At 39.3% G+C, this 27,995-nt stretch overlaps 2 protein-coding genes and 2 pseudogenes across 3 annotated transcripts; all 4 read right to left on the bottom strand.

Moving 5' to 3' along the window:
• Window positions 1-45: 45 nt before the first annotated feature.
• LOC148720755 (adrenocorticotropic hormone receptor-like) lies at window positions 46-10,268 on the bottom strand. 2 transcript variants are annotated; one of them, XM_088739354.1, is made up of 3 exons: window positions 10,073-10,268; window positions 6,950-8,811; window positions 46-1,725 (listed from the first exon to the last, which is right to left on the bottom strand). In XM_088739354.1, exon 3 carries the CDS (start codon window positions 1,690-1,692, stop codon window positions 751-753), a length of 942 nt encoding a protein of 313 aa, XP_088595480.1. In that variant the 5' UTR covers window positions 1,693-1,725; window positions 6,950-8,811; window positions 10,073-10,268; the 3' UTR covers window positions 46-750. The 2 variants fall into 2 exon arrangements, with proteins under 2 accessions (XP_088595480.1, XP_088595481.1); XM_088739355.1 differs by lacking the exon at window positions 10,073-10,268 and having other exon boundaries at window positions 6,950-8,862.
• On the bottom strand, window positions 5,601-7,538 carry LOC148720756 (melanocyte-stimulating hormone receptor-like; annotated as a pseudogene).
• Window positions 10,269-14,348: 4,080 nt separating the features above from the next.
• LOC148720754 (melanocyte-stimulating hormone receptor-like) lies at window positions 14,349-17,593 on the bottom strand. Its single transcript, XM_088737328.1, has one exon. The coding sequence runs from the start codon at window positions 17,557-17,559 to the stop codon at window positions 16,618-16,620; it is 942 nt and encodes a 313-aa protein (XP_088593454.1). The 5' UTR covers window positions 17,560-17,593; the 3' UTR covers window positions 14,349-16,617.
• A 3,498-nt stretch (window positions 17,594-21,091) lies between these two features.
• Window positions 21,092-22,519, bottom strand: LOC148720753 (melanocyte-stimulating hormone receptor-like; annotated as a pseudogene).
• Window positions 22,520-27,995: the final 5,476 nt, after the last annotated feature.

The raw sequence follows: 27,995 nt of genomic DNA, 5'->3' as shown, positions 1-27,995 counted from the left end.
GTGCGCCTCAAAATTAATTAGGAGCGATCTTGGGTTTCTTGAGCGAGTGCTGGCAGCTTTTGTATTCAATTTTCATTAAAATGAAAGAGTGTTTACTCACAATACCAACTGTATTTACATGCCCTGTGATAGCGTCACTTCTTCTTAAATACTCGATGGAATTTTTAATGAGAGTTCTTTTAATATTACTTGCGCAAAGAAATTTGACTGGACCTTTAAGAAATGTAAGTTTACACTCGATAAACAGTATTAATTGATGCTGGTAACATACTGAAAGGCAGCTAATCTTGTATTGGTCTCAAACGATGACTCTGTGTAAAATAGTGATGATAGATCTCTTTCCTAAGCATTTGCCTCAGTATATTTGAACACATATTAACAAAGTCAACATCTTTACAAAGGTTCGTTGTTAACACTATGATTCCTTTAACAGCACGTTACCTTCAAATCATATTACTGAGCTAAGTTGACATATCTCATCCAGTTTTGATAAAATCGCAAAATCCAAAGCGCATTCTGATTCCAAAATACTAACCCTCACTACTTCATAATGAATATGGAAATGATAGTCATGTTCTTCTTTTACCGTGGTTACTAAACTGCAATTTTTTTACCTAATGGTTGTTCTTAAGATAATTTAAATACATCTATTGTTTTCCTTACTCTTTTTATCAAATGGCATATCTTCTACTCTCTCCTTACAGCCGTATCTTTAAATAGCTTCACCCAACCATCGAAACAAAGTGAATCCTATGCATAGCAGATTACTTGTCTGATTGTCTGCTTTACTGCTTGTCTCACCTCACTGATCCTCCAGCAGTAAAGAAATGGGTTTAATGTGGAGTTAAAGAAAACTATGACAGTTGCCATCAATCTGAGTACAATGAAATTCGGAAATCGGTTTTTACTAAAACTGATCGCAATTTCTATTGTAGAAGCTGGTACATAACAGAAAACTAATGCTAACTGCACCCAAAGTGCACTGTAAACTGCCTTTTTGTATTGCGCCATGTTCAGTGCGCTTAGTTGGTTCGGCTGTTGTTGAACGTTATCTTGTACTTGAGCCTGATGATGACTCAGAGCTAAGAAAATCTTTGTGTACGAGACGATTGAGATAACCAGGCAAGATGGTCTTAATATAAACCAGAACCAAAAAGTTATACGAAAATTGATATAAGAAATTAAACCAGCGACTAGAGAGAAAGCCCAAACGATTACTAAAATGATATACGTGCGCCTCAAAGTTACAATCTCTTTGTATCTGAGTCCCAACAGCACGGCGAGAAGTCGGTCAACACTTATGGCCGTCACCGTCGACAAAGACACTGAAATTAACGCATAGGCTGTGACGCGAGTTGCGTCGAATGAGTATCGACAAAGACTCCAGTGTTCATAAACCATGGACATCCAACAGGTAGCATAGAGGGGCTGAGTAACCAGACCAACCAACAAGTCAGTTATGGCCAGACAACGATACAAGAGTTTGGATGGCGGATGAAGGGAAGATTCTTTGTGAAGGGCAAGGAGGATAAGTGAATTCCCAAAAAATGCTGTGATGGAGAGGAGAATGTTGACAGCTGTGAATGAAATCAACTGTTGTTTTAATTCACGTGCCCAAAAGGGGGAGCAGTACCATCCTTCAAACGTTTTCGTCTGTGTTCCACTTTCCGTTAGATTTGCTGCCGCCATCATCCTTCTTTACTTTCTACTCTTTTGCAGATAAACCTTAAAAAAACAACGAGGAACCAGTTGTTAATATGGTGGTTCATCGACTTTTGATATTGTTTACGCAAACTTGAGACTCCATGAAGTATGTTGATTAAATGTAAAAAGCCTATTTCGAAAACTTCAATCGGTATTGGTAAGAACAGAAAACTGAATTCTTAAAACTATTCAAAATAAATTTGTTCTTACAGATGCATAGTTACCCCTAAAAAATATTTGCATTTTTTTTCTTTGTTCTCTGCGTGTCGCACCTGTCTGGAACTTTAAGATAACATCATGGTCCGTACCCATCAAACTGCTGTGACCTCTGCATTTATGCCTTAAAAAGGTCTGAAAGTAGATCTAGCGGTAAACAGTTTACTTCAAACGCCATTGACAATACAAATTCTCTTTCAATTGGGGCAGTTACTTTCCTGAGAAACATCTTCAGCTATTTATAAAATAGGGCGAATTATTTGTATTGGGCCGATTACTTTCCTGCGAATCATCTTCAGCTATTTGCAATATAGGGTGAAGTTTTAGTAATTAAAAGTTCTGTTAGCGAGAACCCTCCGTATTAGTATGGTTTGACGTCTTAATGTAGATTTTGGTGCGCATTAACATCAAACATCACACATCAATTCGTCGGTGTTATAATTGTTATTTCTCCATAAAAAGATGAAATTGTCACATATTGATGGTCATTTCATTGCGATGCTGGAACTCGAGGCAAATATTGTTCTCTGTCAGCTTTGCCAAACTAAAAGCAATTACCTAAAACGCTGAAATGAAGGAATTCGAAAAGTGTGACAGTATTGCTGAAAACCAATGTCTTTACTGCCAAGTGATTTTCACCAACTAAAGCTTCCAGTTTTTATATCTTCATTTCAAGTTCAATCGAAATTTCAAAAGGATTAAAGACAGGTAAATAACAACACCTTAAATTTTGTAACCTCTTTTATTCTCTATTTTCCCTTTTTCCTTAAATTAAACATCTTTAAGCAAGACAATTCAACGTGTTTGTCTCATACAGACAGAATTCATGAGAAACGGTGTTCAGTTCTTAACAGCGCGCGGGTGTTAGCAGCTTTTGAATTCGATCGTTATCAATAAAATGAGAGAATGTTTTCTCACAAGGCAAGCTGTATTTGCACGGACTGTGACAGCCTCACATTTTGAATATTCAAATTTGGCGATAAAAGTGCTTTCAAAATTACTTGGGCAAAGAAATCTGTGAATAGGCTTTTTAGGAATATAACTTTTCAATTGATTAACAGTCTTTTCAGTGAAAAGTGATGTTCGTAACACAACATGTGAAAGTGTAGTGCGATCGTCCGGGTGAGTGTAGTCCTTAGAAGGACTGTTGTCGATAGTGGTGACTGACGTGGTGACTGACGTGGTGACTGACGGGTTAACGACAACCTGTGCGGAAGAACATTCTACTGATAACAACTAATCACTTTATTGTGATGATGACTTCCACGCAGGTTGTCGAAACGTCAGTCACCACCGTTGACAACAGTCCTTCTCAGGGCTACACTCACCCGGACGATCGCATTACATTTTCACATACTATAAAAAGCTAGTCATATCAAGCAGTTTATAGCTAGTTTTTCAAATCCCTTTTTAAGGGACCGGTCATTTATCAGAGGGGGGGGGGGGGAGGGTGGGGTGGTGCATTTTAGTTTCCTCATACATAGTTTCCCTTGGGCCTGTTACTGCTACTGCAAAACATAATGTGCCACCCCCCTCCTTTGAGTCTGTACATGAAATAAGATGACCCGCTCTTAACCCCAGAATCAGTTTTAATACAACTTAAATAAAACTCACCGATCCATTTAAAGCAAATAGCGAAAATAAGAGAAAGGCAGAGAAGAGAAATTCTGGACGAGAAGAGAATTTTGGTTTAATCTCTAAACTACTGTCTGATGGTGAGATTCCAGTTAAGGAAGTCAATGTGGCTGCTCTAATATCCTTAAAAAGGACACAAGTTTACTGGCTTAAGCAAATGATGAAAAGAGGGCTTATAAGTGATCAAGCTAGTACACTAATTAATGAGTACTTGCCCTCTATCAGCTCTTCAAATAGTGAATCAGAGGACAGTCAGAGGACAGTGATACTGTGTTATACTGAGTAATACATGAAGTATTTTTTCCAACGTGAAAAGACTGCTATACACCATGTTATGCTGGTTGGCTATGCCATTATTTTGATAATAAATCATATTTGACTTCTTGTTGTCTCCTTCAGTGTTGTTTCTTTTTTGTGGAACGGAAATTGGAATACACAAAAATACATGGCCCCTCAGAAATTGTTACGCAATTTTATACAGCCCCCCATTGTCAGGTGCACAAAAAGGTGTGACCCCTACCCCGTTTACAACAGCCCACCCCCCCCCCCTAATAAATTGACCGGTCCCTTATTATAATTTTCTTCGTTATAGTTTGCATATTTGATAGGTCTCAAACGATAACTCTTTACGAAAAAACGATAATAAATTCCTTTACACAGTACTGATTTCAGTATACTTATTTTACAATAACTGTAGATATTCAAGTGCTCTCGTGGAACAAGAACCATCGTCAACTTAACAAACACAGAAGCCTTGACTGTGCACTGTTCTATTGTAAAGCACGCAAGAAGCTGCTAAGCACGAAATGAGTGTAGGGAGAAACACGAGATGTAGTCGAGTGTTTCTCCCCAGACCTCTTGGTTTCCCTTTAATTTTGAACATTGTTGACGTCAATAAGGTGACAGACAATGGAAAACTCATGGACATTTTGTTAAACAGATGTTAAAAAAGTCCACATCTTTATATTATAGTTTCGTTACAAACATTAGGAATAGTTCATAATTATGACAAAATCGAGTTCCTGGCTCCTGTAACAACATGTTAACACATTCCATCCGGTTTTGATAATATAGCAGAATCCTAAGAGCATTGTAATTCCAAAATGACAGTAGCCTTCACTACTTCATTACAAATGCGCGAATTGGAGACTTGGTGTTGTTTGGTTGTGGCTACCGAGCTACAATTTTTCCCCTGTCAGTTGTTCTTTAGATAATTCGAATACAATATACTATTTCGAAGTAGCTCTTCGTTGTTGTCGTTACTCTTTTTATCGCATGTCATATCTTCTTCTCTTAACCGTAAATTCTTAATCATGCAAACGTCGAAACAAGGTCTACCCCTAAGTAAAGCAGACTTCTTGCCTGATTGTCTGCTTTAATTTACTGGTTTAAACAGTGGAGTTAAAGAAAACTTATTCGTTTGCCTTTCTCCCTGATTAGGATGAAATTCGCAAATTGGTTTTTACCAAAATGATAAAAATTTCCACTGTAATATTTGGTAAATAACAAGCAACCAAAGCTAAATGCATCCACACTGCATTGCCTTTTTGTATCACGCCATGTTTAGTGCATTTGGTTGTTGTTGAACTGATGGTGATGTGTGTCAGCCTGATGATGACCAAATGCGCGTAAATTCTTTGGGTACGAAGCGATTAAGATTACCAGGAAAGATGGTATAAATTAAAGTCGCATCTAAGGGTTACACGGTAATTGAGATAAAAAAATAAACCAGAAACTTAAGATAAAACCCAAACGAAACCTATAATGATATATGTGCGTCTCAAAGTTAATTAGGAGCGATCTTTAGTTTTTCTTGAGCGAGTGTTGACAGGTTTTGTGTTCAATGGGCATTAAAATGAAAGATTGTTTTCTCTCAAGACCAGCTGTATTTACATGCCATGTGATAGCCTCATGGCATCTTCTTGAATATTCGATCGAATTTGTAATAAAAGTGCTTTTAAATTACTCGCGCAAAGAAATTTATCAGGCTTTTAAGAAATATAAGTTTGCACTCGATAAACAGAGTATTAATTGTGCTGGTAACATACTGAAAAGCAGCTAATTTTGTATTTGTCTCAAACAATAACTCCATGTAAAATAGTGATAAACTTATTTTCTAAGCAGTTACTTTAGTATATTTGAACACATATTTACAAAGTCCACATCTTTAATGGGTTTCTTTGTAAACACTATGATTCTTTTAGCCGCACGTTAGCATCAAACCATATTTCTGAGCTAAGTTGACATATCTCATCCAGTTTTAATAACATAGCAAAGTCCTCAACGCATTCTTATTCCAAAATAGTAACTCTCACTACTTCGTAATTAATATGCGAATGGGAGACATGTTATTCTTTTATTATGGTTACAAAATTGCAATTATTTTACCTGAAAGTTCTTCCTAAGATAATTTAAATACAACAGGCCATTTAAAGTTTTCCTTACTCTTTTTATCAAATGGCATATCTTGTACTCTCCTTACAGCCGTAGTTTTAAATAGCTTCATCCAAACGTCGAAACAAAGTCAACCCTATGCACAGAAGGCTGCTTGTCTGATTGTCTGCTTTACTGCTTGTCTTACCTCACTGATCCTCCAGCAGTAAAGAAATGGGTTTAATGTGGAGTTAAAGAAAACTATGACATTTGTCATTCCCTTGACTATGATGAGATTCGGAGATCAGTTTTTACTAAAAGTGATAACTATTTTCACTGTAAAAGCTGGCACATAACAGAAAACTGATGCTAACTGCACCCAAAGTGCACTGCAAACTGCCTTTTTGTATCGTGCCATGTTCAGTGCATTTGGTTGGCTCGGCTGTTGTTGAACGTTATCTTGTACTTGAGCCTGATGATGACTGAGAGCAAAGAAAATCTTTGTGTACGAGGAGATTGAGATTACCAGGCAAGATGGTATTAATATAAAGCCGCACCAAAAGGTTATACGGTAATTGAGATAATAAAATAAGCCAGCGACTAGAGAGAAAGCCCAAACGATTGCTAAAATTATGTACGTACGCCTCAAAGTTACTATGTCTTTGTATCTGAGTCCTAACAGCATGGCGAGAAGTCGGTCAACATTTATGGCCGTCGTAGTCGACAAAGATACTGAAATTAACGTATAGGCTGTTACGCTGGTTGCCTGAGATGAGTATCGGCAAAGACTCCAGTGTTCATGAACCACAGACATCCAATAGGTAGCATAGAGGGGCTGAGCAACCAAACCAACCAACAAGTCAGTTATGGTCAGACAACGATAGAAGAGTTTGGATGGCGGATGAAGTGAAGATTCTTTGTGAAGGGCAACAAGGATAAGTGAATTCCCAAAAAATGCTGTGATGGAGAGGAGAATATTGACTGCTGTGAATGAAATGGACTGTTGTTTTAATTCACTTACCCAAAAGGGGGAGTAGCGCCATCCTTCAAACGTTTTCGTGCGTGTTCCATTTTCCGTTACATTTGCTGCCGCGATCGTCCTTCTTTACTCTTTCTACTCTTTTGTAAATGATGCTTAAAGGATTAAAAACAACGAGGAATAAATTATTAATATGGTGGTTTATTGAATTTTGGTTTAGTTAACGCAAACTCGGAACGCCATGAATTATCTTCCATCCAGTTTTGATAACATAGCAAAATCCTAAGGGCATTCCGATTCCAAAATAAAGGCCTTCATTAATTCATAATAAATATGCGATAATTTCAGCACTCGAATATAAAATTCGTATCCTCGCGCGGCCATGTAATATCCTCTATGTATCTGAGTTCCAACAGCATGGTGGGAAGTCTGTCAACGCTCATGGCCGTCAACGTCGACAAAGACACTGAACCTAACGTATAGGCTGCTACTGACGCCGGCTGCTTCTAATGAGTATCGACAAAGACTCTAGTGTTCGTGAACCACGAACAACCAATAGGCAGCACAGAGAGGGCTGAGTAACCAGACCAACCAACGATACAAAGACCATCGCTCTTTGTATCACCTCCATCATTAATGCCTCTCTTGAAAGTGGTGTTTTTCCAGCTTCTTGGAAACTGAAATTGCCGAAGTTTTTCTGATTCTTAAGAATGGAGATCATGAAGAAGCTAACAACTATAGACCAATATCGCTGCTCCCAATACTCTCTAAGATATGCGAAAGAGCGGCATTAGATCAGCTGTCTTCATATTTAACAACTAATCAAAGAATATCAGCGAAACAAAGTGGCAACAAAAGATGGCATTCAATCGAAACAGCACTGATCTCTACTACTGATTTTATTCTTCGCGCGATCGACCAGAAGAAAATCACTGCAGTCGTATATCTTGATATGAGTAAAGCCTTTGACAATATCAACCAACTGATTCTTCTAAAGAAACTAAAGGACATTGGTTTATCATCTTCTGCACTTCAATGGTTCGAAAGCTATCTTTCTCAAAGAAAACAAGCAGTCCGTATCAACTCTGTATTAGGGAGCTTAAGCAGGAGAGACTTCGAGGACGACGCCGCCTTCAGATTCCCGACGGCCTGGGTTTGAGGTCGTCGCTCTCCCGCCAAATGTTAATTTGTTAAGCACGGATGATGTTTTGCCATGACGCGGCCATCCTCTGTTCCTGATATACTTTTGTTTCTGCTCCGGTTATGGCCAGTCTTAAAGAGTTTCGTCAGACCCTTCTTGTCTACTACGATGCTGATCTTATTAATGATGAGGATTTTATAATCTTGTACGACTCGTTTTCATCACGAAATCCAGATTTTGCTTATGATTCGTACGATCGCTTTGATTGGATAACATGAACGACGACGAATGCATAGCCGAATTTAGAGTGAGGAAAAGGGATCTTCCAACACTGGCTCAAGTTCTTAGGATTCCACCGTCATTTCAACTTTCGCAGATAAATAATTTCCTAATAAGCTTACTTACGATTTGGGGGGAGGTTTGGCGCTCGTTGGATCCTTCTCCGTGGCCAATGATTTCTATCTTCCAAAAACTGTCTCAAAAAGGCACAAACTGCTCTTGAACTAAACTAAAAATATAATTGAACATCGATTGAAATCGTGTGAACCACATAGAAAAGTTGAAAAAAACTACAAAAGCCATGAAATCTCATAAATCACTCACATTTCACGACGCCATCAAATACATAAAACTCACGTCGTCGCCGGAAGGAGGACGTCGTTTGTCGGGGGTATGTCATGCGCAATGGACCTAGTCCCAGTCTCAACTGCTCACTGACGGCGGCGTCGTCTTCAAAAGTCCTCCTGCTTAAGCTTCCTATTATCTGATAGATTACCAGTAGTCAATGGTGTACCGCAAGGGAGTGTACTTGGAGCATTATTATTTAGCATTTATGTAAACGACCTACCAAACATCTGTCAGAATTGTTCAACTGAATGCTATATGGATGACACAAAGCTTCTCTTATCCTTTAGTGCGAAGGATTCTGCTCAGGCTAAAGAAAGAGTGAACTCTGATCTACAACGTATACGCGATTGGTGTTTCGACAATTGCTTAATGCTTAATCCTGAGAAGACTGAACTGATGGTCTTTGGCAGTCGAAGAATGTCTCTTAAAGTTACAGACTTTAAGTTGTCCCTGCTAGTAAAGGAAATCATCCCAGCTCAAACAGTCAAGGATCTTGGTGTTATTTTCGATCTCACCCTATCCTTTGACAATCATATCTATGCGACTGTCTCATCTTGCATGTCGAAACTATCTCAGCTAAGTCGCATTAGATTCGCCTTTAACAAAGATCTGCTTGAAACTATAATTAACGCCCTCGTTTTTAGTAAGATGTACTACTGTTCGTCAGTATGGTCTTCCACATCAGCTGGTAATGTTCATAAGCTACAGTATGTTCAAAATTTTGCTTCCCAAATTATTTGCAATGTAAAGAAGTACGATCATATTTCTTCCACATTAAATGATCTACGCTGGCTACCGGTAAAATCAATCTTGTACTATCGTGACGCTCCCTTATCATTAAAATGTAAAACGGGCCTAGCGCCTGAATATTTGACACCCGAGCTTGTAACAAGAGGCAGCATATCTGGGCGTATAACGAGGAACTTTCAACAACTCAACATTCCCCTTTTTAAAACTACAACAGGTCAGAGGACTTTTTATTATAGAAGTGTAGCCATCTAGAATAAACTTGACTCAAGATTGACTATGTGAAACACCAGCTTCTTTGAAGAGAGCTTTGAAAAGGCATCTCCTGAATGATTTTTTATTTAAATAACCATTCTATTCTTAAAGTTATAAGTAACTTATATTGTATTTAACGTGTTATTAGTTAGTTTTGTATGTATAGTATCAAGTATGTAAATTATGTAATTGTTCACTGAAAAGCCCCAGACGGGGATGTGTTCAATAAAATGTATGAATGTACGAATGAATGTAAACAAGAGTTTGGATGGCGGATAAAGGGAAGATTCTTTGTGAAGGGCAACAAGGATAAGTGAATTCCCAACAAATGCTGTGATGGAGAGGAGAATGTTAACTGCTGTGAATGAGATGGACTGTTGTTTTAATTCACCTACCCAAAAGGGAGTAGCATTCTGATCCTCTAAATGTTTCCGTCTGTGTTCCACGCTCCTTCCGTTACGTTTGCTGCCGCCATCAGCCTTCTTTACTCTTTCTATTCTTTTTGCAGATGATCCCTAAAAACAACGAGGAACAGGTCCTCTTAACAGCCCAGTAAAGATCAGTTTAACCTCAGTTTTTTTTTAATGATAGCTGTATAAATAATTCATCAATAGCGCCTGATTATACAATGTCCGAAAGGTGTCCAGTGTGTCTCATGGAAGAGGAAAAAAATGTCAGTTTTTCCGCGAATTTTGAAGTGGAAATGACGAGGGAAAAAAAGGTATTTGTGATAGGATAATTTCACAAATCGACAGAAAAAAAAATACCACCCGGCCCTCTTTACTCAAATAAACTGTCAGCGATCGGTTACCGATGGTGACCCTCTGTCCGCCGATGCGTTGACCAACGCATCTACCAACGTGTTGTTTGGATCGGACTCGTTGCCCTACCTGGATAATAGGTAGCCTGAGAAAAGCAGCCGTCCTTTCGCTCCCTTCGTTTCCCCGTGAAAGAAACGTCTGAGCAACAGGGCCAAAAATTCCATACTGATGACGTAACACATGTGTTTATAGTCGCGCTTGGATATTTTTCAAGATGGCGGAATGATTGCGGAGCTTAGATATTAATGGTCTAAAGGAAGTAGTTAAAAGATGTCGTCGTTTTGAAGTTGATAGTTTACGTTCAGATCAATTCAGTGCTTTGTATAATTTTATTTGTGGACGTGATGGTTTTGAGAACGAACCAACTGGTTCAGGAAAGTCTATAGTTTTTCAAATTGCTCTATTCGTCGGGATGGAGTTAGCCAGCGTTGCTGAAGATGAATCATGGAGAACCAAGGCAATACTTATACCAGGGTACACAGGGTACACAGGGTACACAGGGTACACAGGGCACACCGGGCACACAGGGCACACAGGGCACACAGGGCACACAGGGCACACAAGGCACACAGGGCACACAGGGTACACAGGGTACACAGGGTACACAGGGTACACAGGGTACACAGGGTACACAGGGTACACATGGGTACACAGGGTACACAGGGTACACAGGGTACACAGGGTACACAGGGTACACACGGGTACACAGGGTACACAGGGTACACAGGGTACACAGGGTACACAGGGTACACATGGGTACACAGGGTACACATGGGTACACAGGGTACACAGGGTACACACGGGTACACAGGGTACACAGGGTACACAGGGTACACAGGGTACACAGGGTACACAGGGGACACACGGGTACACAGGGTAGACAGTGTACACAGGGTACACAGGGTAGACAGGGTACACACGGGTACACAGGGTACACAGGGTACACAGGGTACACACGGGTACACAGGGTACACACGGGTACACAGGGTACACAGGGTACACAGGGTACACAGGGTACACAGGGTACACAGGGTACACAGGGTACACAGGGTACACAGGGTACACAGGGTACACAGGGTAGACAGGGTACACAGAGTAGACAGGGTACACACGGGTACACAGGGTACACAGGGTACACATGGGTACACAGGGTACACACTGGTACACACGGGTACACAGGGTACACAGGGTACACAGGGTACACAGGGTACACAGGGTACACAGGGTACACACGGGTACACAGGGTACACAGGGTACACAGGGTACACAGGGTACACAGGGTACACAGGGTACACACGGGTACACAGGGTACACGGGGTACACATGGGTACACAGGGTACAAATGGGTACACAGGGTACACAGGGTACACACGGGTACACAGGGTACACAGGGTACACAGGGTACACATGGGTACACAGGGTACACAGGGTACACAGGGTACACACGGGTACACACGGGTACACAGGGTATACAGGGTACACATGGGTACACAGGGTACACGGGTACACAGGGTACACAGGGTACACAGGGTACTCAGGGTACACAGGGTACACAGGGTACACACGGGTACACAGGTTACACAGGGTACACAGGGGTACACAGGGGTACACAGGGTACACACGGGTACACAGGGTACACAGGGTACACACGGGTACACAGGGTACACAGGGTACACAGGGTACACAGGGTACACAGGGTAGACAGGGTACACAGAGTAGACAGGGTACACACGGGTACACAGGGTACACAGGGTACACATGGGTACACAGGGTACACAGGGTACACACGGGTACACAGGGTACACAGGGTACACACTGGTACACACGGGTACACAGGGTACACAGGGTACACAGGGTACACATGGGTACACAGGGTACACAGGGTACACACGGGTACACAGGGTACACATGGTACACATGGGTACACATGGTACACAGGGTACACAGGGTACACAGGGTACACAGGGTACACACGGGTAGACACGGGTACACAGGGTACACAGGGTACACAGGGTACACAGGGTACACAGGGTACACAGGGTACACATGGGTACACAGGGTACACAGGGTACACAGGGTACACAGGGTACACAGGGTACACACGGGTACACAGGGTACACAGGGTACACATGGGTACACAGGGTACACAGGGTACACATGGGTACACAGGGTACACAGGGTACACAGGGTACACATCGGTACACAGGGTACACAGGATACACACGGGTACACTGGGTACACAGGGTACACACGGGTACACACGGGTACACAGGGTACACAGGGTACACACGGGTACACAGGGTACACAGGGTACACACGGGTATACAGGGTACACAGGGTACACATGGGTACACAGGGTACACAGGGTACACACGGGTACACAGGGTACACAGGGTACACATGGGTACACAGGGTACACGGGTACACAGGGTACACAGGGTACACAGGGTACTCAGGGTACACAGGGTACACAGGGTACACACGGGTACACAGGTTACACAGGGTACACACGGGTACACAGGGGTACACAGGGTACACACGGGTACACAGGGTACACAGGGTACACAGGGTACACAGGGTACACAGGGAGAATGGGTAACAGGGAGTCTATATGGAGACTGGGTAACAGGGAATCTATATGGAGACTGCCATGAATTACTTGCCACGCTATGGGGTTCACCATTTGTTAGATAGTGTTTGTCTGAGTGACCAGTTTATCAAATTAAAAAATATATGGCATCGTAAAAAGGGGAAAATTTATACCCTTTGTGATTAATTTTTGAAAGGAATAGGTGGAATAAAGCAGTATTGACAGATGATGAATTGCTTATGCTAATGCTGTGATGAAGGGACCTGTGAGAATTAGGATAAAAAGCGAATGGGAGATTGAAAAATAAAAAGCTTGTAACGCGGATGCTAATCGGTCAGAAAGCAATTTGAAGACTTCCTACGAACGAATTTATGGTAACCAACACCATGTTCTTTTAAACGACGTTTTTTTATGTTTTTTTTTTATTTTGTTTTGTTTTGTTTATTTTATTTTGTTTTGTTTTTTAACTATACTAAATTGTATTCTCTACAATATATACGGTTTTGAAATACGAAGCAATAAGTTCTGACTAAAACATTTAGTGATTAAAACGAGCGATAAAAAATATGAACGACGTTTCGACCGCTCCACGGTCATTTTCAAGTTTGAGTTCATGAGTAAATTTCCGCATATATACGATTTCTGAAACAATGGAATGAAGGTAAAAGTATTTAAATATAAACAATAGGTAAAGTCTGTTTAAGAGCCTAGTGGTCCATTAGGCCGATGCTTAACTCCGATTTCTGTAGCATGGAGTATTTCTACTCCCCCCTGGATGGGATGCCAGTCCATCGCAGGGTTACCCCCAGCATTAAATTGCCGGTACCCATTTATACACCTGGGTGAAGAGAGGCACTGTGAGAGTAAAGTGTCTTGCATATGAACACAACAGAATGTCCCGGCCGGGGCTCGAACCCGGACCACTCGATCCGGAGTCGAGCACACTAACCATGAGAAAAAAAAAAGAAACTGTCATCATTCAGTATAACACTTTTTGACAAGGAAATAACACCTGTGCCTGTCGTTAAGGACTTGGGTGTTCTTCTCGACACACACCTCAGTTATAACCAACATATCACTGAGATTGCCTCTAAATGCCTTTTTAAATTGTACCAAATTAACAGAATCAAGCACCTCCTGGATAGGAAAACACTTCTGTTAGTAATAAATTCATTTGTCTTTAGTAAACTCCAATATTGTTCAACTGTCTGGAGTAATACCAGCAGCAGCAATATTGACAAGTTAAAAAAAGTCCAAAACTTTGCTGGGCGAATTATTCTGGGACTAAGAAAGTATGACCATATTTCGGATGGGTTGCGATCGTTGAAATGGCTTCCTATTAGAGAGAAACTCATTCTAAATGACGCTACTATGATGCACAAATGTATTAACAAGCTTGTTCCAGACTATCTTGCTGATATGTTTAAATCACATTCTCAAGTCCATAATAGACAAACTCGATCATCTGGTGCTTTGGATATACCTTTATGTCGCCTGTCAACAGGGCAGCGCTCCTTTGCTTTCAGAGGAGCCAAACTCTGGAACTCCTTGAATGATAACATTAAGTCCTTAAAATGCCCCAGGAACTTTAGACGTCATCTTGCAAATGTTTTATTAAGTTGATATATTATATTATTGATATATATTTTGTAATTATAATATTATTGTATTTACATTCTCAGTTAATTTATATATTTGTATTTTTTTTTTTATTCTATTGAGCTGAAAAGCCCACTTAGGGAGCATCAATAAAGTGTATGTATATATGTATGTATGTATGCATGAGGCCACCGCGCCTCCACATATAAACATCAGAGCTAATAATTAATAAGAAAGTACAGAAATGAAGTGTTAATAAGCGGTGAAAAGGATGAAAATTAATCAATATGAAGTGTTTAGCAAACAGCTTCGCGCAAATATATAACCGCTCTGTTTGTTCAATTTTGGCTTAAGGTCCCGAATAAAAAACATTTCGAAAATCAAACAATCGAACCTGTTTGAGCATTTCTTCAGGACCCTAAAGGACCCCAAACACCCTTTTTATATTTTTTGCTTTATAAACTTATCTATGAGGTAGGTTATATATTTGTTGCTGGGTAATTATTTGATAGCAAAACAGTTCCGTCGTGGTCAATGAAAGTTGTTATGTATATGACAGGTGATTACATTCATTATGTCGAACTCTCGATTTTTCTCTGGTAGTAAGTTGCTCCATTACTGGCCTAGAGAAAATATGTTTTGTACTCAATCGCAGTCGTTATCACAGCTTTATTGAAAGCTTATCGAGGGATAACAAACGCAGCTAAATACAAGCTTCGCTTATGTAAATAGCCCAAAAAGGCTGAGACATTCTATATGACATATTCTATTTATAGATCAGAATCAGTATTGCTTAGCTCATAACTCAACATAACAATGAAAAGAACTGAAAGTTTTGGAGTATCCATGAAATAACTCTGAAATTTCTAGAAATCACGATAGTTACGAATTTTTAAAACTTCCTAACCAATTTTACATGATTCTTATTTTATCGATGAAATTTGCCGTGCTTACGGTGACTTCTGGGAAGCGGGGATAGCGCCGGGGTGAGACTGCTTACCTTCCACAGTTGTGGCCCGAGCTCGATTCCAAAAGTCCCGGCAAATTCATGAGCCCAAAGCTATACTTTAGAATCTGAATTTAAAGAACAGAGGAGCAGGTTTTGGCTCCCTGACCCGTCCATTTTGTGTCTTAAGCTTAAAGCTTTTTTGTATAAATTTCAAAACTTTGAAACTCCCATTTTGAATGAAAACAGAACAGCTTTAAGGGCCCTAAAAGTTACTGGGAGGACCTTCCAGAAACGGACCACAGTTGTCACAAGTGGGTCGAGCTTGTTATTGATACTCGCCCATATAGACTAGTGAAGGGTAAATTTGGATGTTTTCAACTGTTCACCAATTCTACAAAGGAAGTTTAAGAATAAACCCTGGGACGTTGTTCAGACATGAACGTAACCATAACAAAATGGAACCTCTGGCTCCTATAACACCTTGTTATCACTAAACCATCCATTTGAGCTGACACGACATATCTCATCCAGTTTCGTAAACATGGCAGAATCCTGAGCGCATTCTACCTAGGTGTCTTCACTAATTAAGGCCTGTTCAGTAGTACTATTTCATACCCCTGTAATTAAGCGTAGCTAGCCTCCTCATCGAGTTTATGTTTTATCATTCCTTAGATATACTGACTTGGCTACTTGGGGTAATCTGCAGGAATAAAAAGAATACTAAAATATTTCGCAACAGGGTTCATTCTCCTGTTATGGTTACTAAACGACTATTTAATTAACTGCTGTTTTTCACCTGTCAATAATTGTTCTTCAGATCATTTGAATGCAATACACTATTTATAAGTGGCTCTCTATGGTGTTATTTTCTTACTCTTTTTATCAATTGACATACCCTTTCCTCTTTTCTGACAGCCGAGACTTAAAAAATGATAATTCTAAAATAAACAGCACATGCAGCCGTTGAAGTAGAAAGTGGAGCTATGCGAAGAAGACTGCTTGCCTGATTGTCTGCTTTACTGCTTTCCTCACCTCGTTATTCCTCCAGCAGTAAAGGAACGGGTTTAATGTGGAGTTAAAGAAAGCTATGACAACTGCCATTCCCTTGACTATAATGAAATTCGGAGATCCATTTTTTCTAAAAGTGAGTAAAATATCCACTGTGACATTTGGTACATAACAGAAAACTAATGCCAACAGCACCCACAGTGCACTGTACACAGCCTTTCTGTTTCGCGCCATATTCAGTGCATTTGTTTGGCTCGGCTGTTGTTGAGCATGATCTTGCACTTGAGCCTGATGACGACTGAGAGCGCGGAAAATCTTTGTGTACGAGGCGATTGAGATAACCAGGCAAGATGGTGCAAATATAAAGCCGCACCAAAGGAGTAAAGAGTGATTGAAATGATAAAGTGAACCAGCGACTAGAGATAAAACCCAAATGATAGCTAAAATGACATACGTTCGCCTCAAAGTCACAGTCTCTTTGTATCTGAGTCCCAACAGCATGGCGAGAAGTCTGTCCACGCTTATGGCCGTGATTGTCGACAGAGAAACTGAACATAACGCAAAACCTGTCACGCCGGTGGCTTTAAATGAGTATTGACAAATACTCCAGTGTTCATGAACCACAGCCATCCAATAAGTGGCATAAAGAGGCTGAGTAACCAGACCAACTAACAGATCGGTTATGGCCAGACAACGATACAAGAGTTTAGATGGCGGATGTAGGGAAGATTCCTTACGAAGGGCAACAAGGATGAGAGAATTCCCAAGAAATGCTGTGATGGAGAGGAAAATGTTGACTGCTGTGAAAGAAATGGACTGTTGTTTTAATTCACCTACCCAAAAGGGGGAGCAGTCCGATCTTTCAAATGTTTTCGTTTGTGTTCCACTTTCCGTTATATTTGCTGTCGCCATCATCCTTCTTTACTCTTTCCAATCCTTTGCAGATGATCCTTAAAAACAACAAAGAATCAGTTTTTAATATAGTGTTTTATCGACCTTTGATATAATTTACGCAAACTTAGGACGCCGTCAACTATCTTTAAAAGTAAAGAGCCAGGTTATTTTGAAATCGTTAATCGGTATTAATAAAAATAGAAAACTAAATACATAAAACTATTTAAAATAAATTTGTGGCTACAAATGCATAGCTTCCCCAAAAATATAATTAATTTTTTTGGTGTGCTCTCTGTGTGTCGCACCTGTTTGGAACTTTAAGATAATGGTATGCTCTTTACCCATCAAACTGCATTGATCTCGTCTTTATGCCCTAAATAGTCTGAAAGTAGATCTAGCGGTAAACAGTTCACTTCAAACGCCACTGACAACACAAATTCTCCTTCCCTTGGGGCAATTACTTTCCTGCGAATCATCTTCAGCTATTTACAATGTAGGGTGAAGTTTCAATAGTAAACAATTCTCTTGGCGGAAACTTTTCATATTAGTATGGTTTGACGTCTTAATTTAGATTTGAGTGCGCATTAATGGTAAATTTAGCGAGAAGCTATCCATTCGTAGGTGTTATGATCAGGTGTAGCGTTCACAGTTTACCTCAAACACCACAGACAATACAAATTCTCCTTCCCTTGGGGCAATTACTTTCCTGCGAATCATCTTCAGCTATTTATAATATAGAGTGAGTTTAATAGTAAACAATTCTCTTAGCGGAAACTCTCGAGCTCCATTTTTGTATGGTTTGACGTCTTAATTTAGATTTGAGTGCGCATTAATGGTAAATTTAGCGAGAAGCTATCCATTCGTAGGTGTTATGATCATTGTTATTTCACCATAAAAAGATAAAACCGTCATGCATTGATAGTCATTTCATTGTGGTGAACTAGGCGACAAATGATCTGTCAGCTTTGCCAAACTTAAAGTAAAAAGAAAGTACCTAAAACGCTGAGGTAAAGAAATTCGAAAAGTGTGACAATCATGATTACTCAAAACTAATGTCTTTATGGCTAATTTCTTTTCACCAACTATCTCTTCCAGTTTCTAAATATTCATTTCAAATTCCACTTAAATTTCAAAAGGATCAAAGACAGATAAATAACATCACTCTACCAAGCCAAAAATGACGTGGTTGCCATACCATTTGTTACCTTAAATTTTGTATCTTCTTTCATTCTCTATTTACCCTTCTTTCTTAAATAAAACATCTTTAAACAAGAAAATTCAATGTTTTTGTCTTATACAGACAGAATTCATTAGAAGCGATGCTGAGTTTTTAAGAGCGAGTGTTAGCAGCTTTTGAATTCGATTGTTATGAATAAAATGAGAGAATTTTTCCTCACAAGATAAGCTGTATGTGCACGGCCTGTGATAGCCTCACATCTTGAATATTCGAATTTGGTTATAAAAGTGCTTTAAGATTACTTGCGCAAAGAAATCTGTGAATAGGCTATTGAAAAATATAGTTTTGTACTCGACTAATAATCTTTTCAGTGAGACTTGATGCTGCTAACACACTGTAAACAGCTAGTCATATCAACCAGGTTATAACTAGTTTGAATTATTTTTTATCATAATTTTCTTCTTTATAGCTTGCATATTTGACAGGTCTCAAACTATATCTCTTTCTAAAAAAAAGATGATGATCTTCTTTTCACAGATTGATTTCAGCATACTTCAATAACTATAGATATTCTAGTGCGCTCGTTGAACAAGAACCATCGTCAATTAAACAAATAGAGAAGCCTTGACTGTGCACTGTTCTGTTGAAAAGCACGAAGAAAGCGGCTAGGCACGAAAGGAGTGTAGGGAGAAACACGAGATGTAGTCGAGTGTTTCTCCCCAGACCTCTTGGTTTCACTTTAGTTTTGAACACTGTTGACGTCAATAAGGTGATAGACAATAGAAAACTTACAGACAGTTTGTTAAACAGATGTTAACAAAGTCCACACCTTTATATAGTTTCGTTATAAACATTATGACAAGTTCCTAATTATGACAAAATCGAGTTCCTGGCTCCTGTAGCAACACATTTCATCCAGTTTTGATACCATAGCAGAATCCTAAGAGCATCGTAATTCCAAAATGGCAATAGCCTTCGCTACTTCATTGCAAATGCGTGAATTGGAGACAAGGTGTTGATTGGTTATGGCTACCGAGCTACAATTTTTCACCTGTCAGTTGTTCTTTAGATAATTCGAATACAATGTACTATTTCGAAGTAGCTCTTCGTTGTTGTCGTTACTCTTTTTATCACATGTCATATCTTCTCCTCTCAGCCATACATTTTTAATCATGCAAACGTCGAAACAAGGTCTACCCCTTGGCAAGGCAGACTGCTTACCTGATTGTCTGCTTTGATTTACTGGTTTAAACAGTGGAGTTAAATTCATTTGCCTTTTTCTCTGATTATGATGAAATTCGCAAATTGGTTTTTACTTAAATGATAAAAATTTCTACTGTAATTTTTGGTACATAACAAGCAACCAAAGCTAAATGCATCCACAGTGCTTTGCCTTTCTGTATCACGCCATGTTTAGTACATTTGGTTGTTGCTGAACATGGTGATGTGCGTAAGCCTGATGATGACTTAATGCGGGTAAAGTCTTTGGGTATGAAGCGATTAAGATTACCAGGCAAGATGGCATAAATATAAATTAAAGTCGCATCTAAGGGTTACACGGTAATTGAGATGAAAAAATAAACCAGGAACCTGAGATAAAACCCAAACGAAACCTAAAATGATATATGTGCGTCTCAAAGTTAATTACGAGCAATCTTCAATTTTTCTTGAGCGAGTGCTAGCAGCTTTTGTATTCAATTAGCATTAAAATGAAAGAGTGTTTTCTCACAAGACCAGTCGTATTTACATGCCATGCGATAGCCTCACGACATCTTCTTGAATATTCGATCGAATTTGTAATAAAAGTGCTTCTAAAATTACTTGCGCAAAGAAATTTATGACTGGGCATCTAAGAAATATAAGTTTGCACTCGATAAACAGAGTATCAGTTGATGCTGGTAAGATACTGAAAGGCAGCTAATCTTGTATTGGTCTCAAACGATAACTCCATGTTAAATAATGATGATAAACCTTTTTTCTAAGCATTTCCTTCAGTATATTTGAACACATATATAGTTTCGTTATAAACACTATGATTCCTTTAACAGCACGTTAGCATCAGACCATATATCTGAGCTGTGTTGACATACCTCATCCAGTTTTGATAACATAGCAAAGTCCTGAGCGCATTCTGATTAAAAAATAATAACTCTCACTACTTTATAATAAATATGCAATGGGAGACATGTTATTCTATTATTGTGGTTATAAAACTGCTATTTTTTTTTTTACCTGACAATTCTTCTGCAGATAATTTAAATACAACTGGCTATCTATAGTTTTCCTTACTCTTTTTATCAAATGGCATGTCTTCTACTCTCTCCTTACAGCCGTATTTTTCAATAGCTTCATCGAAGCGTCGAATCAAAGTCAACCCTATGCACAGCGGACTGCTTGTCTGATTGTCTGCTTTACTGCTTGTCTCACCTCACTGATCCTCCAGCAGTAAAGGAACGGGTTTAATGTGGAGTTAAAGAGAGCTGTGACAGCCGCCATTCCTCTGAGTACGATGAAATTCGGATTTGGGTTTTTACTAAAAGTGACAACTATTTCCACTGTGAAAATTGGTACATAACAGAAGACTAATACCAACTGCACCCAAAATACACTGCAAAATCCCTTTTTGTATCGCGCCATGTTCAGTGGATTTGGTTGGCTCGGTTGTTGTTGAACGTGATTTTTTACTTGAGCTTGATGATGACTGAGAGCAAAGAAAATCTTTATGTACGAGGCGATTGAGATTACCAGCCAAGATGATATATTGGCGAAACTAGTCGCCACTTCTCTACTAGGATAAAGGAGCACACGGAAAGCGATAAAAACTCGCATGTTTTTAAGCATTTTAACACATCTCCTTCTTGTAAGAACAAATACTCCCTTTCTTGCTTTAGTACTCTGGATTCTGCAAACAACTCAATTAATTTAAAACTCAAAGAAGCTTTTTATATAAATAAGATCAAACCTGAACTTAACAAACAATTACAGCATTATAACACTTTTCTAGCATTTTAGTTCACACCTTTAATTTCATGTCTGTTGTCACGCTGTAATTAGTACCCGCTTTTGTATTACATCATACTGTAAATATTTATTCATCTCCTTGTCTGTTATATAATTACTCATGTTCAGTTACTCATTGATTGAAGATGGCATAAGCATGCCAAAACATGTCTCTAAAAAAATTTGTATATTTCTTACAATATTTATCCTACTTGCTACTACTACTATCTTATGACAAGATGGTATTAATATAAGGCCGTACCACAAGGTTACAAAGTTATTGAGATAATAAGATAAACCAGCGGCTAGAGAGAAGGCCCAAACGATTGCTAAAACTATATACGTACGCCTCAAAGTTACTATCTCTTTGTATCTGAGTCCCAACAGCATGGCAAGAAGTCGGTCAACACTTATGGCCGTCATCGCCGACAAAGACACTGAAATTAACGCATAGTCTGTTACGCCGGTTGCGTCCGATGAGTATCGGCAAAGACTCCAGTGTTCATGAACCACGGACATCCAATAGGTGGCATAGAGGGGCTGAGTAACCAGACCAACCAACAAGTCAGTTATGACCAGACAACGATACAACAGTTTGGATGGCGGATGAAGGGAAGATTCTTTGTGAAGGGCAACAAGAATAAGTGAATTCCCAAGAAATGCTGTGATGGAGAGGAAAATGTTGACAGCTGTGAATGAAATGGACTATTGTTTTAATTCATCTACCCTAAAGGGGGAACAGTCCGATCCTTCAAATGTTTTCGTCTGTGTTTTACTTTCCGTTATATTTGCTGTCGCCATCATCCTTCTTTACCCTTTCTACTCTTTTGCAGTTTATCGTTGGTATCAAAGAGGAACATCAGTCTTAACAGCATCCTTCCAGTCAAAATTGGTCAAACCTCACGTGGAAAGACAATTACATGGCTTCACCAGCAGCGTTTGACTATGCAAAATGCCCAGCTAAGCTTTCTGGTGTGTCAGAACAAAGGAAAAAAGGGACCACTCTTTTCTGCGCATTTGAATTAGCCATAGGGGGCAAGCAAACACCAATTTGTGTTAGAACGGTATTGTTAGTCATTGTACTAGAATTTTTACCATGTATAAATAAATAAATAAATCACTCTACTAAACACTACATAACGCGCTCACCATACCATTTCTTACCTTACAATTTGTAACCTCTTTCATTCTCTATTTACCCTCTTTCCTTAAATAAAACATCTTGTCTGATTGTCTGCTTTAGTGTTTGTCTTATCTCTTTGATTCTTCCAGCATTGAAGAAATGGAGTTTAAACGACGGAGTTAAAGGAAACTAATTCATTTGCCTTTCCCTCTGATTATGATGAAATTCGCAAGTTGGTTTGTTGGTTTTTACTAAAAATGATAACAATTTCCCCTGTAATATTTGGCACATGACAGACAACCAAAGTTAAATGCATCTACAGTGCATTGCTTTTCTGTATCGCGCCATATTCAGTGCATTTGGCTGTCTCGGCTGTTGTTGAATATGAGGATTTACGCAAGCCTGATGATGACTGAGAGCTCGAAAAATCTTTGGGTTCGAGGCGATCAAGATTACCAGGCAAGATGGTATAAATATAAATTAAAGTTGCACCCAAGGGTTATACGGTAATTGAGATGAAAAAATAAACCAGCAACTTGAGTTAAAACCTATATGTGACATTTTCAATCAATCTATTAGCCAAGGGACGTTCCCAGACGACTGGAAACATGCAAGGGTTACCCCTCTTTATAAACAGGGTGACTGCGGTGATGTTAACAGTTACCGCCCAATATCGGTGTTTCCAATAATGGCGATGGTGTTTGAAAGGATAGTTTATGAACAGTTATATGCCTATTTGGAAGAGCACGATATACTAAGTCAGAACCAAACACGGTTTCGTGCTATTCATTCAACTGTAACAGCTTTGTTGGAAGCGACAGATTCTTGGGCATATAATATAATATTGATAACGAGAAAATCAATGGAGTCATTTTTCTAGATTTGAAAAAAGCCTTTGACACTGTTGATCATCAGATCCTTCTATCGAAACTAAACTATTATGGTATACATGGCAAATCTTTCAGATGGTCTCAGTGATATTTGGAAAACCGAACACAAAAATACTCTGTGAACGGGTCGCTATCCAATAGCTACTCATTGACTTTCGGTTCCCTCAGGGGACCATTCTTGGTTCATTATTGTTCTTAATATATATCAACGATCTTCCAAATTGCTTATCAAATTGTAAACCGAGAATATATGCCGATGACACGCACCTCACATATGCGGGAAGCAATCTTGAGAATGTTCAGTTTTTTCTAAATGAAGACCTAGAAAACGTCTTCAGCTGGCTACAAGCGAACAAACTCACATTGAACATGACCAAAAACCGAATTCATGCTAATAAGGTCCAGGCAGAGACTGAATACTCTCACAGCTTCAGCAAAAATTAGAATGAACAATACTTTAGTGAGCCAGGTTACAGCTACAAAATCGCTTGGTGTAATAATAGGCGATAAACTCGATTGGCATAGTCACATGGAAAAACTAACGAAAAGGATCGCCTCTGGTATCGGGGCCCTAAAGCGAAGTAGCCACCTGATCCGAGCATCAACCTTACATCTCATCTACCAAGTTTTAGTAAAACCTCACTTTGATTACTGTGACATTGTTTGGGGTAGCTGTGGGAAAACGCTACGAGAAAAACTGCAGAAATTGCAGAATAGAGCAGCCCGTGTGTTGACATTCTCTGACTATGATGCTGATGCAACTGAGCTACTCGAGTTTTTACGGTGAAAAAGTCTTGCACGCCAGCAGGAAATCCATAAAGCCACCATGATGTTTAGATGTCTGCACGGGCTAGCTCCAGGGTATCTGTATTCAAAGTTTACGTGGCGTGACTCTGCTTATGACCTCAGGGACTCTGAAAATAAGCTCAATGTTCCATTACCGCGCACTAATTATTACAGAAAAAGCTTTAGCTACAATGGCGCCACATTATGGAACAGTCTACCACGCGATATAAGGAACACAGAGTCTCTAGGGATATTTAATTGTAAGATAAATGACATTCTTTAAGTCTAACGCACGACATTCACGGAAAGCAGCTTTAGTGTTATGGTATGTAGTTTGAATTTTAAAGATCTTAGTCTATGTGATATGTACTTTTATGGGCTGATGAATCGATGGTGTTTAAATAAAGATTACATTACATTACATTACACAACGAAACCTAAATGCTATATGTGCGTCTCAAAGTTAATTAGGAGCGATCTTCAGTTTTTCTTGAGCGAGTGCTAGCAGCTTTTGTATTCAGTTGGCATTAAAATGAAAGAGTGTTCTCTCACAAGACCAGCTGTATTTGCATGCCATGTGAAAGCCTCACGTCATCTTCTTGAATATTCGATCAAATTTGTAATAAAAGTGCTTTTAAAATTACTTGCGCAAAGAAATTCATGGATAGGCATTTCAGAAAATTAATATAAGTTTACACTCGACAAACAGAGTATTAATTGATGCAGGTAACATACTAAAAGGCAACTAATCTAGTATTGGTCTCAAAGGATAACTCGATGTTAAATAGTGCCGGATTATAAACCTTTTTTTTAAGCATTTCCTTCAGTATATTTGAACACATATTTAGAAAGTCCACAGTTTTACAAAGTTTCGTTGTAAACACTAGCAAGTTAGCATCAAACCATATTCTGAACTAAGTTGACATATCTCATACAGTTTTGATAACATAGCAAAGTCTTAAGCGTATTCTGATTAAAAAATAATAACTCTCACTACTTCGTAATAAGTATGCGAAAGGGAGACATGTTATTCTTTTATTATGGTCAGAAAACTGCTATTTTTTGTACCTGACAGTTCTTCTTACGATAATTTAAATACAACAAACTATCTTTTGTTTTCCTTATTCTTTTTATCAAATGGCATATCTTCTACTCTCTCCTTACAGCCCTATTTTTAAATAGCTTCATCCAAGCGTCGAAACAAAGTGAACCCTATGCACAGCGGACTGCTTATGTTATTGTCCGCTTTACTACTTGTCTCACCTCACTGATCCTCCAACAGTAAAGCAACGGGTATAATGTGGAGTTAAAGAGAGCTGTGACAGCTGCCATTGCTCTGAGTACAACGAAATTCGGAGATCAGTTTTTACTAAAAGTGATGACCATTTCCACCGTGAAAATTGGTACATAACAGAAAACTAATGCTAACTGCACCCAAATTGCACTGTAAACTGCCTTTTTGTATCGCGTCATGTTCAGTGTATTTGGTTGGCTCGGCTGTTGATGAACGTGATCTTGTACTTGAGCCTGATGATGACTGAGAGCGAAGAAAATCTTTGTGTGCGAGATGACTGAGATTACCAGGCAAGATGGTATTAATATGTAGCCGTACCAAAAGGTTATACGGTAATTGGGATAAGAAAATAAACCAGCGACTAGAGAGAAAGCCTAAACGATTGCTTAAATGATATACGTGCGCCTCAAAGTTACAATCTCTTTGTATTTGAGTCCCAACAGCAAGGCGAGAAGTCGGTCAACACTTATGGCCGTCAAGGTCGACAAAGACACTGAACCTAACACACAAGCTGTCACGGCGGCTGTGTCGAATGTGTATCGACAAAGACTCCAGTGTTCGTAAACCCCCGTCAGGCAATAGGTAGCCTAGAGGAGCTGAGTAACCAGACCAACCAAAAGGTCAGTTATGGCCAGACAACGATACGAGGGTTTGGATGGCGGATGAAGGGAAGATTCTTTGTGAAGGGCAACAAGGATAAGTCAATTTCCAAGAAATGCTGTGATGGAGAGGAGAATGTTAACAGCTGTGAATGAAATGGGTTACTTCACCTACCTAAAGGGGGGGAGCATTCTGATCCTTTAAATGTTTTCGCCTGTGTTCCACTTTCCGTCATATCTGCTGCCGCCATAATCCTTCTTTACTCTTTCTACTCTTTTGCAGGTTAGTCTTAATTAAAACGAGGAATGTGTCATCTTAACAGCCCAGTAAAGATTAGTTTAACCTTAATTTTTGAATAACAATTGCATAATGACATCACCAGTTGCGTTTGAGTATACAGAGTACGAAAGGTGTCCGGTGTGTCACATGCAAGAGGAAAAAATGTCAGTTTTTCCGCGAATTTGAATTGGAAATGATAAGGAAGAAAAGGAGGTATTTGTGATAAGATAATTTCACAATTCGACAAAATAAAAACCCCTCTTTAGTCAAATAAACTGTCAGGGATCGGTTACTGACAGGTGACCTTTTGCCCGGAGGGGGAAGACTCCCATATGAAACAGACGGGGATGCTCGTCGGAAATTTTAACTCCGAAAGGAGATCATCTGGGAGTGGCTTAAGCAAATTTGGACCTCTAAAAGAGACCGCTCATGTTCATGCATTGTCTCTTTGGCACTTCGTAAAATAGAAGAAAGCTAGTTAATGTTGAGGTAATACGGTAAACAAAACAAGTTAAAAAGAAAATTTTAGTTCTGTTTCTCTTCGCGTAATTCTGTATTTCCTCAGGGAACCCTAAACGAGACCTTGGCGGCTTAAAATATTTGCGCTTTGCCTGGAACACCCTATGCGAGACCAAAATCCAAAATTTACACCGTTAGCGAGACGACGAACATCCCCGTCTGCTTCATATGAGAGTCACCCCCCCCCCCGACCTTCTGTCGGCCGAAGCGTTGACCAACGCATCGATCGACGTGTTGTTTGGATCGGATTCGTTGTCGTACCTGGATAATAGGGTAAATGATACTCGTTCAAGTGATCTTGGGACGCCATGAATTATTATCAGCCTATAAAAACTGAAGTTAAAAGTCCAATTTGTAAACAGTAACAGATTTTTGAGAAAATGGAAAACCGAAAATATAAAAAAATTAATTAATGTATGGTTACAGATGCAAAGTGATTTTAAAAATGTTTGAGTTTTTTATATTTACGTGTCACGCCTAACAGAAACTAGGAATAAAACGACTATAAGTGCAAAAGTTATGGTTTCGTGATAAACCTTGAAATGAATTGTTTTCACTAACTCCTTTATTTCCTTTACCTTTTTCTCTTTTTCTTCTCTTTCCTCTAAACGCAACAACCTACTGCACCTTCTTATATAGTTCCCCACAATCTTTCTAGAAGATTCTACAGATTTACAACACGACTATTTTTAGTAACATTACATCATAGAATTTTCCAGAATTTACGATAAACAACTCGAGTTTCTATAAATAGACGTCACGTACTCATGCCGAAACTACTAGAACTTT

The sequence above is a fragment of the Stylophora pistillata genome, chromosome 11 (assembly GCF_964205215.1).
Source record: "Stylophora pistillata chromosome 11, jaStyPist1.2, whole genome shotgun sequence".
NCBI lineage: Eukaryota > Metazoa > Cnidaria > Anthozoa > Scleractinia > Pocilloporidae > Stylophora > Stylophora pistillata.
The sequence above is the reverse complement of the archived record's forward strand: the minus strand, read 5'-3'. Positions and strand labels throughout refer to the sequence as shown.

Excerpts from the sequence above, each read along its gene's own strand:
- LOC148720755 (XM_088739354.1), bottom strand. The coding sequence starts at position 1,692 with ATGATGGCGGCAGCAAATCTAACGGAAAGTGGAACACAGACGAAAACG.
- LOC148720754 (XM_088737328.1), bottom strand. The coding sequence starts at position 17,559 with ATGATGGCGACAGCAAATATAACGGAAAGTGGAACACAAACGAAAACA.